Here is a 13,738-nt window from a genome sequence, read left to right on the forward strand (position 1 = left end):
GAGAGCAAACTTGTAACTGTCTTATTTTGGATACAACATTATTTTTCATCTTTGGATACATCTTGATTACCATGTAAAATGTAATGTAAAATGTATTAATGCACGACAGGAGAAATTAAAACCTCTTTAAATAACTGAGTATGGTCAAACTCATTTTGCTTAGCTTGCTGTTTAAAGAGCCTGGAGATAAAACATCACTGCGACAGTCATCAACATCCTTGAGGCTTTTCTAAGGATTAAAAAGATCCTGTCAAATGTAGACTGTACCGGTGGGTGTGGTGGGTTTGTGATCATAAAAACCCAAAGGGAAATAAAGAATTTAGACTGTGCCTCTGGGTGTGGTAGTTTGTGATGATAAATTCCCATAGAGAAATACAAAAGTACCCAGACCTGTGTAAACATGAATCAATTTCAATCCATATGTCAACACAATATTAACCACTACCATGTATACAGACAGGTTAATAAAAAGCATGGTTAAAGAGGAACAGGTTTAAGAAAAATGATTGTTGTCTCTCGTGGGGCATGTCAAAGCTGCTCTTGCCCCCATATTGTATGTATTTTAAAGCTTCTGTTAAAGCATCACCTCGCCACCTCTTCAGTGACAAAATACGGCAACAAAAACACACAAGACCCAGTATTCTTAAAGAAAAGAACTTTTAATTTCCCAAAGAGGTTACACAACATCCAGAATCCTCTCTTAACTCAACATTTGCTGGTAATGTTTCATTATTAAAAAGGTCCACTAGCATATACTAGCACTAGCACATCATTCTGTATGTCTCCAGGAAATAAAAAAGTCAAACTGCAGCATTGATCACCGACTACATACAGGGTAAAATAGAGATAATTATAAATATATATTTCCTTCTATTTAAGGGTAAATTGTTGTACAAGATCCACACTCTCAAACTGCTATGTTGATCCACATGAGTAGTACAAATTGAGGACAAAACAGCAGGTTATCAATACCAGCGTACAACATGTCCTCTGTGAAAAACATACTTTTATAAAGTCCAATAAAAGAAACCTTTAGCAGCTCAGGCAAAGGATGCTGGTCTTTCAAATTTACAAAAAAAAAAAAGAAGTTTCTTTACTTTATCCCATTTTGGTTTTCACCTTATGTATCATACAGGTTTTCCAAGTTTGTCATAATTAGTTTCAAATGCAAAAATGAGCACATGTGCAAAATGGATAAATATCTTTGAGAAGAACAAGTCTTCAAATACATTAATACTTTCTGAAGTTCCTGGAGTACGCATTTACATTAAGGAGTGTTTCAGAATGTATAGGCTTAAACTGTACATCCTGTGTGTGTGTGTGTTTTGGTCCGTTCCCTTTCATGAAGGGAGGAGTTGGTCCCAAAAAATATTTGACAGCCCCTGTATTCTTTAACAGGACCAGGTAAGGTATCACACAGGGGTAGAGAGAAGGTCAAATTCAGTAAATTCAAGGCACATTTAGTCACTTAAGGCTGGTCCTTCATTTTTTCTGGAAGAAAAAAAAAATTACTATTAAATAATTAAAGAATAACATTTTGACCCATTTAGCCATGTGCCATGGATTGAGACAAATAGGCACATGCTTAAAAGAAATAAAGTAAAGAGGGACAAAAAAGTGGCATCAAGTCATAGTATTAATATCTCAACATGCATAATTTGTTGTAATATGAAATCTGTTTCATTGTAGATATTAGTTTAAAAGAAATAGCTTGGCATTTTGGAACATTTTTTTTGCCCAGACTTAGTTGAGACAATGGATACCACTCTCATATTTCCACATTTAATAAAGCTTGCAGTTTGTTAGCATAGTTTAGCATTAATACTGGAATCAGACCTAGCCTGGCTCTGTTTTGTGTGACTGTATTTGTTATGCTTTGGATTTGAGGTAAACAGGACTTTTTCTTTTAAACCTTTGGACAAAGCCAGGCTTGTGTCCGAGTCTTAATACTAAAACAGCTGCCACTGGAAGCCTTGTATTAAATGTACAGAAACAAAAGTAGTCTTGATCTTTTAGTTGAGGAGTCAACAAGTTAATACCCAAAATGTCAACTATCAAGTAAATCAGGGTCAATAAGCTTTGCATTTGCATGATCAATAAGTGTTGGGCAATCAGGACATATGTAAAGTCATATCATGAGAGATATGTTCAGAATCAGTTGAAGTGTCCACATGTGACTCTCATAAAGCATTTGTCTGAGTAGGGCTGATAAAGGTAATGTAAATAACGGCAGTCATTTTGATCCTGTAGCTGCCCATCCAGAGCCAACATGTCTGCCATGCCGAGGAACAACATTCATATGCTGGAGTACAAAAGACCATTTACAGTTTCCAAACATGTTTACTGCAGCAACACTGGTTTTACAGATTTGTCAAACAGTATAAAAGTGCATTTCCTTTGTTTTCAAGAACTGCAACATGTAAAGGATGATTTGACATCAGAATAAAACAGATTATAGGATTTCTTTTCTGTTTTTTCATGTTCTGCATGAGTTGAAAGATTTAATATTCTGAAAGTTTAAAGGCAGTGATAGTAAAGTTGAAGGGAGAAGGAAGGGGGGTAGTTCCTGTTGTTTTTGTAGATTTTGACATTTCCTGTCAAACTAAGCCACTATGGCTTCAAAAGGAACAATTAGTGCTCTTCTAGCCATGATGGACTGTCCCCACCTGGCATTTTCAACTTGATGTGGAACTGCTTGAGTGTCTCTTCCAGCTGCTGTTGGTTTCCAGCATAGTAGGCAGCGATGGCATTGTGGAACAGGATGAGCTGGTTGTGTAAAACCTTCACCTATTGCATGAAAGGGGAAAAAACTATGAATTAATACATTAATATATTAAAAGTCAACATTGTGGTGCTAACATGTGCAGCAGAAACTCAACCTGACCTTGTTCTCCTCCAAAAACTTCAGCTTGATTGAGACATCGTTTCGCATTCTCTCATACTTCTCCCGGTGGATCTGGAACTGCTGCTGGGACTGCTCTATCTTGGGCATGGTGGTGGCATCACGTGGTCCCAGATTCAGCTCCTCCAAGTCTGTGCGATATGCGTCATACTCAACCCTGGAAGTGTGTTTCATTCGATCAGTGTCAGAAATATGTAAAGTGCATGGAACCTGAATACAAGCAAAAAAGCAACAACCACCACAACCTCTGCATATTTCATATTTTTTGAGGAGATTAAAGCAAGTTTTTAGCTGGTTATGACACACACTGAAATTGATATTTTTTCTTTATAGTCAACAAAAGAAACCAATACCACCAGAGAGAATGCTCAATGTTTCAGTATAGTTCTTAAAAATGTATGAAACCAGTGCTGTAGGGTAAGTTTCAGATAAACTGATTATCACAAGGTCTACACAAGTTGAAAGTTCCACACAGGAGCTTTAAAAGCAGCCTTGAGGGGTTACAGACCTCTAGTAGCACTTTGACTGCTTAGATTTGATATTGTCATTAGTATTAAGACATATTAAAAATGACTCTTACATTTCTCTCAAAAGAAAACAAAAAATCCACACTTTCATTAATGAGCCTTCAGGCAAAGGCTCAGTGGAAAACTCCTGCAGACATTACCTACCTGGCAATTTCATACTGTTTGATGTTGACCATGGTGTCTTCAATTGTTTTGTCCACGAGAGTGTTAACACTTGAGATGAAAAAGTTGATTGCACCCAACAGTGTCTCTCCATTTTTGGACAAAAGTTTTTGGGTGTCTGCATTGTAACCAAACTCCTCCTGAAAAAGACAAAATCAAGTCAACTTCCTAAAATGTACTTGTAAATAAATCGTTTTGAAGTAAATACAATCACACTGGTATTTGTAACATGGACCACCAGCCTAACAGCAGAAGGGTGCAACTGAAGACACAATTTTTTTTTTTCAATTTAAATGTTATATGTAGACTCACATGCAGTTCTGGAGACTTGAGGCTAAGGTCAGCAAAGGCGTCACCCAGTTGTCTCTGTGTCTGCATTATCTGAGACAGCTGATTGGCCAGCGTCTGAGCCAGCTTGATTACGTGCTGGTACTTTCTTTTGTTATCACGAAGGACTTCGATTTGAGCCTCCAGCTCCATGTCTACCGTCCTTGAGCCGCGGCCCAGCTTCTCTGACAGGATCTGTCTGGTGCACTGTGGAGGATGGCAGGATAATGAACACACATGCAGTACTTGGAGTTTTAGTCCAGTCTGAAAAATAAAGATTGCTGCAGTCTCTACAGTACTTCTTAAAGAAAAAAAACTCAAACAGAGAATTAGAAGAACAAAGTGGGGCCAGCATACAAAGTCCTAAGCAAGAGAAGAGATTTCTGGGAAACTTCAATAACTTAGGAGAGAATAAGAATGATAACTAGGCTATAGAAAGTGTGAGGATTACTTTATATGTGTTGATACTCCACTTTCTCACTAGGTCCAATTTCTCCATGGCCGGGCTCTTTAAGTCATCTGACAGGACTACTGCTCCTCCACCTGGACAATCAAAGATTATTTATTTAGTGAGTGTTGAATATATTTCCAGCTTAGAGAACTGTGGTAACAATAAAACCGTCCAACTTCAACTTTAGTATGATTAAAATTGTGATTGTCAAATCAACATTACAACTTCAACACAGACCACATGCTCCCCTTTTAAAGGCAGCACTGGTTTTCTACATAAAAATACAAAATTACAAACAATATTAATCACACATCATGACTTTTTAGTGCTAACACTAAAAATTATGTGAAGGGCTTGTGACAAGGGCAAAGAGGAGAAGTACTGAAGAAAACTGAGCCCCCAAAACTGACAAAGAATAGTTTAAGGGTATGAGATAAGCCAAATAAAGAGGTGAAGGCAAAATAAATAAGTACAATGATAATTTTGACAGTCAAATACAATGAGTTGAGACTAAAAGATAGTATAAAACTGAGAGCTAAAGCTAATAGAGCTAGCCAACTAATGTGTCTTTTTTTAAGACCATTTGTACTTAATTCAATCAAAGGACAATTTTGTAAATACATCATTGACTTCAGTGTTAAAATTTTGAATGTTATTTTATGTCCAGTTGCTCTTTTTCCCAAAACAAACTGAGCTACAAAACCAAAGATACATTGTTAACAAGCTAGTACGCTACTCATTAGCCTCCAGGAGGAGCTAGCAAGCTAACAAAGTTTTAAGCAGTTAAAAAGATTTAGATACTTAAACAGTGATGCTGTAACAGATTATGAGACATATAACTAAGAAGTCTGTTGGGTGTTTGGCCCCCATGAACCTAAACCATGAGGACACTTCACTGAGTTTGAGTTTAAGGTGCTATATTGAAGGTTACATGCAACCTTTTTTTAATCATTTAACACAGTCCCTTAGTTTCTAAAAGAAACATTTTTGCACTGTTTCAGTCCATTATTGTATGAGTCAAGGACCAGAAAAGATTTTAGACTAGCTCTTAACAGCGTTTCTCAAAACGTGTGGTCATGATGTGTCTTTAGTCACAGGCTGTTTGTTGTCAGACATAGGCAGACAACAAACAGAGGACTGGTTTGGCTTATTTCACATATAGTGGATGAGGGAATGCTCCAGACAGTCCAATTTTTTAAAATTTAATAAACTCTTTTCAGGTAATGGTAGAACTAAAACCCAATATGTTAATGAAGCCAGTCATGTATATTTTTGACAGCCCTTTACTATATTTGTCAGTCTTGGGGTTCTGTTGAAGGGGCTACCAAGGATGCCAACTTCTGCAAGGACAAAGGGTAACGAACAGGAAAACCCACTCAGTTCAAATTTGAAAGCAGTTTTCTTTTCAAGCCAGGCAGTTTCTTTTGGTATCAACAGGTGCATCAGATCTAAAGCTCTTTAGATCTGGATCCAGGGAAATGACTCTAAGGATTATGCAAACATGTATTTAGTCACTGCAAAGCAGAGAACCTCCTAAATTATCCCAGGTTTACTGAAAGGTAAAGTTCACAAAGGCAAAAAGCATGAAAAAAGGAAAGGTTTGGTTCTGAATGCAGGACAGCCTGTAGCAACAAGGAGCAGGTAAGTAACTGCTGAAAGTGAGAAGGGTATAAAAGACTGTGGTTAATTTTGTGTGTAGAGTGACTGATTAGGTGTCATCTGATTCATACTCCTTGCTTCAGGTACCTTTCTCAGCCTGACTACAGCTGGAAGAGCGCGCAAGGCGGCTAGCGACAGCTGAGCTGGGAGCTACAGATGCCACAGGAGATGTGGGCAGGCTTGCTGACCCTGGGAGACAGTCAGAGTTACAGTCTGAAGTTTCTCATTGATGCTGATTTCCTGTTTGTGTTTATTTATTACAGCGGCTCTCTTCATGCCCCAGGTTGAGTGTGTGTGATTCAACCACCAGAGTACACAATATGGAAAGTAGCCATGGCAACATCGTGGTAAACAGGCTACACAACACAGGCCTCAACGGTGAGATTTTTATTTGCATGTACAATAAGGGCATGATGATGATGAAAAGGAAAGAAGGGTTACAACCTGGAGATCAAAGCAAACTGATTTAATTCAAGTGGTATTCACCTTTACATATTCAAATTAATGCCTTTTATGTTTCAGAGATTAAATACAAAAATGGGGCCTTGGGAATCAGATAAACTCTGTTTCAAGTAATCAAACAAACAAGGATGCCTGGTAAGAGTCTCATGAGCTGCTTTGTCACAGAAATCTGATGAGCTGAAACGGCACTAAAAGGCACAATGCAGTTTAGTTCAGTCAGACAGTGAAATGTGTTACCTCTGTATGGTCCTGATTCAATGACGCCCTCTGTTGTTGAAGTCAGGTTACTGGAGGTGACACAGGACTCAGAAAGGTTTAGGGCCCTCTGTCCACTGGGGTGAGAGTCCTACAGGGGAAATTAGGAAAACCATATATAGCATTAACAGATTTAGTTTACGTCCTAAACTTGCAGCTCTGAAATGAAAATTCCTTTAGTTTGTGTTTTTGACAATTGGTATCAAAATAACATCATACAAAAGACAAGCATTAACAGATTAATACCCTCAGAATAAAAGAAACAGATACATGACCTCTGAAAGATTTGTGCAATACTAAAAACGATGTGTTTTTCAATTAATGTTATTAATGTTTTACTGCCAAAACACCTGCTTTTTGCTGACTTTTTCTAACTTGTATATAATTTTCTTAACCTTTTTATTATTATTATTTGTTAAAGAGCTAGTTTCAATCTTTATTTTATTTTTATTTTTTTGGGGGGGGTTAACAGGTTCTTGGTAATAGTAAGTGTGTTTCTGACAGGTGGCTTGCTCCACCCCTTTGTTAAGAAACCTGCCATATAGCCACAATAGAAGCTAGCATATCAACCACTATAAATGGAGCCAACTCTACCACAAATTTCACCTATTTCTTAGAAAGTCAAATAGTTAAGTCTGTTGTATGCTGTTTATTTGTATGCTCTTAAATTTGCCGTCAGAAAGCTTGTTCATTGTTGCACTGTTTTTAGAACTACAAAATGTTTTTCTGCCCTTGTAAAAATTGAGCTATCCTTTTAACTTATGTTTGACAAGGTCTGTCCCATCCAATCAGAGTTTACCTTTATAAAGAATGGGCAATGAGTAGCAGCAATGCAGTTTCTACAATTAATTTGCAAAATCTGACAGCAGACAACAAAAACCCTTTGCATTTATTACCTATTTAACACATGGACAGCCTGGACTCAAAAAGGACTATTGTACCATTATCAACAACAGCCTACCTTGTTTTATAGTGTTTTTCTTTTTTTTTTCTGTCTTGGAAAAAGGCAGTTGTCCATTATTCAGGATTGTTCTATATTTGTCTCGAAACAGTAAGTAGACACAGAATCAATAACTAAATGTAAATGGAGCCTTCTATTTTAATAAGTTCACAGCTCAAAAGCCCAATCAGATGAAAAATGGTCAAATAACAATAAGTTCAACCAATTTTTAAAAATTGTCCATGTAAATTGCTAAGCAGCTACTAGTTTTACATTGAAATAATATCAGTTAATTCAAAGGCTACTTGTTGTTGCAAATAATAGCAATGTCAGCTCAACAATAATACAAACAACTAAACCCTTTGTTTAGTATTATTGGGCATAAAGAGTAGTAGGTTTAAAGTTTATCCAGTTTCATCAATCCTGAAATGACTGATTTATTATTGATGGACCAAAATATTAAAAGAAAAGAGAGTGATGTTGTGAAGAACAACAGATTTGAAAAATCAGCCCAAGGTTTTGTTTGAAAAACTTGTTTAAAGAAGAACTTGTTGATGCACATTGTGTGATAAAACCTTTAAAGGCTGTTGCAAAATGCTGTGGTGTTTAAGTCCTTACCCTCTGGAAAACTGTCTCGGGGCTCTGATCCAGGTCTCCATTACTGGTAACTGGGATCTCTGCGGCTGAGCTTCTGTGGGGCTCCTCAGCCATTGTAGTCTCCTGTAAAAAAAGAGAAGGGTGAAATTAAGCAGAATTTTTTGTTAAGTACTCATAAAACTTAAATGAGAGAAGGAAAGAGGGACTCAGGATTTCCTCATGGAACATTGTGGATGTGGACTGCCATCTTGTGGACACAGCCCAAGCTGCTGTATATTGGCCTGGGATAGATTTTTTTACCCATGTTGATATTTTAAGTTTAACATAATCCCATATCACAATTTCATCTTATAACATTGAAATACCTGCAACACATTTGACATATGCCATACATACAGTGAATGAAACAAGTTAGGTTGGCACCAATTTCATCAAATCATCTCATTTCCTTGGATAGAAGCTGTAGCTCTTGGGCAACAACTGACATTAACTTTCAACACTTCTTGTTTCTACAACACAAAATAGGTTACTAAAACTATTAACCTATCTTTAGGTGCAGATATTTTTTATAGATGTTTTTTGGCTGTGTTTGTGTGTGAAAAGCTTTACTGCATCATGCCTCATCTAATTAGCTCATTTCTTATAGTTGTTGTTCTGAGAAGCAATGCATTGGAAAGAAAGTACCTGGTTTGACTCCAAAATATGATTTTATTTCAGACTACATTCATGTCTGTGTTTCTTGTTTATGACTGGTTCTTTTGTAGACCAAAACATCTTTTTTGAATCAAAAGCTCAAGGACAAGCTTCTCCTTGGCCTGGGTTGAAATTGACAACCATGTGGACAGACCTGTTTTAATCTTTATAAAAGAGTACAAAACAACATCCCTCTAAACTGTGCCTGTGGATTACAGTGACACAATGACACTTTCCTAGCTTAGCAAGCTGCATATTCATGTGTTGGCTGGTAGACTGTCACCACAGGGTGGAGACAACAGTTCTGGCTAGGCGTTAGTAACGTGGCAGCCTGTAGTTGCAGGCTGCAGATCCAACTGTGCTATTTTTAGTCCAACTTTTGAGGCCTACATAGAATGAACTTGTGAACAAGGACAATGACCTCAACATCATGACGCTTTGCATGTGTGCTTTGAAGCCTAAGTTTGTGTGTGTGTGTGTGGGGGGGGTGTTAAGCTGGTTAATATTGACAGGGGACACACCTTTCAGGGGAGATTACAGGTGAAAAAGTAGGTAATAAAAGTCAATAAATCTGAGTTTGTATCTTTGAACCAGTCTGTTTTAGCTACACGTGGACCTTGACCAGTATCTAAATAATGCAAATAGCTGCTAGTTCACTAGGTAACCAGATCTGGGTTCAGTCTAAACAGACTGAATGGTTTCATTGTGGGAGCAAAGACATGAGCTTAAAAATACCAGGTAAAGACCCATAACACACTTCATATCAATGGTAGATCTTTTGTTTACCTTTATTTTGTAAATATCCATCCACTGGCTAACATGCACATTCCACCAGATAGATATGTTTAATACTTGCACGTACTATGACCACAGATGGAAAAATGTGAATCACAGAGATACACTTCTTGGACATAAAAGTGTAAGTTTGCCCTTTTAAAAATAAATTACAGTGAAAATTGATCAACGAGCACTGTTGTGCCTTTTCAAGGATTTGATGACCCCATATTCAATTCAGGTGAGGGTACAGAAGGTGTCATCTTTAACATTTTTAAACAAAGTATTTATTAAATTAATTAATACCCTTTTATTTACAGAGGTTCATTTGTTCCCAATATATCCTCTGGGCTTGTATGTTATCTAAGCTTTCAAACTGGTTCAGGAGAAGAGGCAAGTGTGTTATTTCATTGTTCGAAATTCAACACTTTCTTAGTAGCCCGATTTCTTCCCTAAAAAAATTCAATACGTTAAACTGGGAAAAAACACATGACAATGACCAAAGCCAACACATCTTATGGTTCCATGTTGGCTGTGTGTAAAGAAGACTTTACTGGGTTTTGTGTCATGTGACGGATGCATAAATACTTAAATGCCATATGACCCAGGTATGCTGGCAGGGAGCACAGACAAGCTCTGCTGGGCTTGTCTAACCAGCTCCAGCAGATAAGAGAAATTTCTGTGTGATTGTTCTTCCTTACACCAAGTTCTAACAGGCAGTCAGCGAGAGACACGTCTCTGATTTCATGCTTTAGAAAAGGGTGTGAAGAAAGACAGACAGTAACAAAACTTTCTGAAAAGCATTTTTTTGTTTTCAGGTGTCCAGGGATAATCAGGGCCTCAGAGGCAAAAATGGCCCAACCAGCCAAATGCATACACCATACCTACCAACAGTGACAGTGAGGAGCAAAATAGCTCTAAATTGGTTAGGCGTGAGAAGGGGCAAGGTATGGCCTGTCATAGTGTGCTGCTCCCTATAGTCCTGTATCCTAGACACGAGCTGGCATGACGCTAAGGAACGCACAACAACAACGAGCTAACTGTCCATTCGGCAGCATCAGCAGAACAGGAAAGAATTATGTCTTGCCTTTCAAGCTATGGAGGGATTTCCAACATGGCTATGGGGACACAGCAAAAAGGAAATGTTAGACTTAACGTACAAAACATCTTTGGACTTGTCAGAGACATGCTTAACTATTCTAAATTTTTAATTGCAAAATAAAAAAGGCAATGGATTCTGAACTACAAGTCTTGGGATTCTGGCTCTGCACCCAACACAGTACATGATTCAACACCCTGAGGAGTCACACATTCCAGTAACATCAAAAATGCAGTTCATATCTGTCACACTTAATCAGTCATGTGACTGACAGCATGGAGGAATCAAGGGCTCTACTCAAAAACATTGTGAGAAAATGATATCATTCACACACCATGTACATGCAGACTCACATACACACTCGGGGCCAGTGTCCAATCAAAGGCAAGAATGGGGAAATCTGTATGCTTAATGACTTTTGGATTAAAACAAAACTTACTGCGTAAAGCCAACATTAACACAGAGTTGGGGAAATATATGAAGACTTGATAACCACTAATTACATGGAGCACTTAGCAGAACAATGAAGAAAGGAAAGCAACGAAGCACCATCAACAAGAGAGCAAAGAGCTACACCAGCATTCTGCAGAATGAAATCTAAAATGCTTCTAAGACAAAAACGATACCAGAACAGCTAAGGTTTGTGTTGTCGATTTATATCAGACAAAGCTTTGAATTCAGTCTAGAGACAAAATGATCATAAAGGAAAGAGACCACCACCATCATAGCAAGCCAAGCCAAAGGAAGCTGATTGTCCAAAGTGAAGGTTAACATCACCTTTGTTTCAGTGTGAGATTCTCCACTCTCCTCTGGTGTTTCAGCTCTTTGAACATGATGATTCATCTCCCGTTCCCCAGTTTCAATCCCATCAGACACCTGCGCAGCTTTATCGCCATCACTGTTTGTCACCTCATTCTCAATCTGGACCCCCATATCCTCCTCTACCTCCTCTTTAAAGTCTCTATCACTGTCCTCTGTGCATTCTTCAGGACTGTCAATATCTATGTCATACAGCACTTCATCTCTGTCATCTCCCCCGCTACTGCCATCTAAACTTTCCTGTTTTACAGCCTCACTCACACCTTCCTCTGCTCTGCCATCCTCCTCATTATCCACATGAGGATCCTCGGCTGAGGTCTTCTCCAATTCAGCCTCAAGACTAACTTCAGACATACCTGAAAACAAACAGACAGGAAGGTATGAAATGGTCCTACTGAGCCTGTATGTGAAATTTAAGTAAGATCTAAGACCTTTTTAATGTTAAAGTTCCTGTGAGAAACCTCTGGGGCACCCTGTAAACAATGCAGTTACTCATTTCTCTCTGTAAAACTTGTCCAACACATGTGTACTTCATATCCTGTCATCTTGTAACCATCAAACATTTCACAGTTGTTTTTTTCTTCCAAATTTATTTATTTTCACATTGTCACAATATCAAAATGATTATGTATGAAGTAACTCAAAAAACCCTATACAGACATGCATATACAAATGTTATTTAATACATTACCACCTGATGGTATTTTTTCTTGTAAAATCTGGATAACAAAACAGTTAAACTTATAACGTATTAACATATGTTATAATCTTGAGATAATTTTTTTTTGTCTTGATAACTGAGTCATTTTCCAGCGACCTGTATGACAACAAAACAACATGTTGATCTATGGCAAAATAACTATTACATCAATTAGACACTTAGTCCTACGCCAGAGCCACGAGTCAGTATTAGAAAGTATAAATGCATGTCTGTTTGGGCTTCCGTGGCTGTCGACACAATTTGGTTGCTAATGAAAAGAGTAGAGCAAACACATATCATTTGGATTATATTTTTAGACAACGCATTATGTAGGTATATATCTGTACAATGGGCTGATGTACTGACCACGTCGTTTTTAAAGGTTTTATTATATTTTTATTTTTTTTTCCTCTCTGCAACGAATCCGGAATTGTGCCTCACGTTTGGCAAGGTTTGTATTTTACGTGTTGCAGAACGATCACGTGACAGAAAAGACAGTCCAAAACCGATATAACATTTTAAATGCAAGTGATGATAAGTCTTAAACAATTATTTCTAAATTACATAGTCAAAACTATGAATAAAGTAATAATAAGGGCTGCAACACAGAGAAAATCTTGGTGTGGTTGTGCCTCTCAGTCAGTCTGCATAGGCTCTTCACTTGTTTGAGTTACCGTAAATATATATCAGCGCTGTTAACGTGTTGAGTAGCTAAGGTTAAAGGAGCTTAACTCATAATTTATATCGAACTTGGCAGAATTAGTTAAATAACACATTTGCGAGTCTTTCCGTAATCTCCCGAAAACCCAACTCCCCAATGCTTAAAACTTGAGTTAACATTACCTCTCTGCGGCCGTGGCTAACTTTAGCAGCGAACTGTTAGCCGTAAGTAGTTCGTGAATTCTTGGTGCCTGGGTGTGCTGTTTTTCTTCTTTGAGCGGCTGTGAGCCTACTCTTGATGCAAACGCTGCAAAGATTTGGTACCAGCCTTTTATCGGAGGTCTTTGGCTCTCCCGAAGCACACTAGCCCTGCTGTTCAAACCCCGGAAAAAGTGATCCACATCCACTGTGGGCCCTCGGCTGTCAACAGATGAGGATCGTTCGCTGCCTGCGCTCTCCCCCTGCTGTCGAATTATGCTTGTTGCAGCATACATCCAATGGCTGAAATACACTAATATTAATATATGTCAACATTTTTCTGGCTGGTACTTTTTTTTCGACGTAAATGGCCGACACATGAGTTTGAAGTGCTATTTTGCTGTAATCTTAAACACCTATGCTGTAATCTTTCCCACTACGTTGGCATATTACAGTAAAAAACTCGATATCCCATAAGCCCAGTGATAGGCGATGCGCAGTTGCGTTGCGACG

At 38.0% G+C, this 13,738-nt stretch overlaps 1 protein-coding gene across 3 annotated transcripts; it reads right to left on the minus strand.

Annotated features, from left to right (window-relative positions):
• Positions 1–638: 638 nt before the first annotated feature.
• arfip1 (ADP-ribosylation factor interacting protein 1 (arfaptin 1)) lies at positions 639–13,612 on the minus strand. Of its 3 annotated transcripts, XM_074662724.1 has the most exons (10): positions 13,211–13,612; positions 11,626–12,023; positions 8,304–8,405; positions 6,728–6,836; positions 6,116–6,217; positions 4,370–4,461; positions 3,904–4,125; positions 3,574–3,731; positions 2,885–3,059; positions 639–2,787 (listed from the first exon to the last, which is right to left on the minus strand). In XM_074662724.1, the coding sequence occupies exons 2-10, from the start codon at positions 12,019–12,021 to the stop codon at positions 2,632–2,634; spliced, it is 1,512 nt and encodes a 503-aa protein (XP_074518825.1). In that variant the 5' UTR covers positions 12,022–12,023; positions 13,211–13,612; the 3' UTR covers positions 639–2,631. The 3 variants fall into 3 exon arrangements, with proteins under 3 accessions (XP_074518825.1, XP_074518833.1, XP_074518842.1); XM_074662732.1 differs by lacking the exon at positions 6,116–6,217 and having other exon boundaries at positions 13,211–13,584; XM_074662741.1 differs by lacking the exon at positions 11,626–12,023 and having other exon boundaries at positions 13,211–13,538.
• Between the last annotated feature and the right edge of the window lie 126 nt (positions 13,613–13,738).

Source organism: Halichoeres trimaculatus, unplaced genomic scaffold (assembly GCF_033239565.1).
Source record: "Halichoeres trimaculatus isolate MK-OKI-2021-1 unplaced genomic scaffold, fHalTri1.1 fHalTri1_scaffold_2, whole genome shotgun sequence".
Lineage (NCBI taxonomy): Eukaryota > Metazoa > Chordata > Actinopteri > Labriformes > Labridae > Halichoeres > Halichoeres trimaculatus.

Bases quoted from the DNA above. Each gene is read 5' to 3' on its own strand.
- arfip1 (XM_074662724.1), bottom strand. From the start codon at position 12,021: ATGTCTGAAGTTAGTCTTGAGGCTGAATTGGAGAAGACCTCAGCCGAG. The intron at 6,837-8,303 runs GTAAGGACTTAA...TTTCCCCTGTAG, and splicing joins CCGAGACAGTTTTCCAGAGG to GACTCTCACCCCAGTGGACA. The intron at 4,462-6,115 runs GTACCTGAAGCA...TTGATTGTCCAG, and splicing joins CTGTAGTCAGGCTGAGAAAG to GTGGAGGAGCAGTAGTCCTG.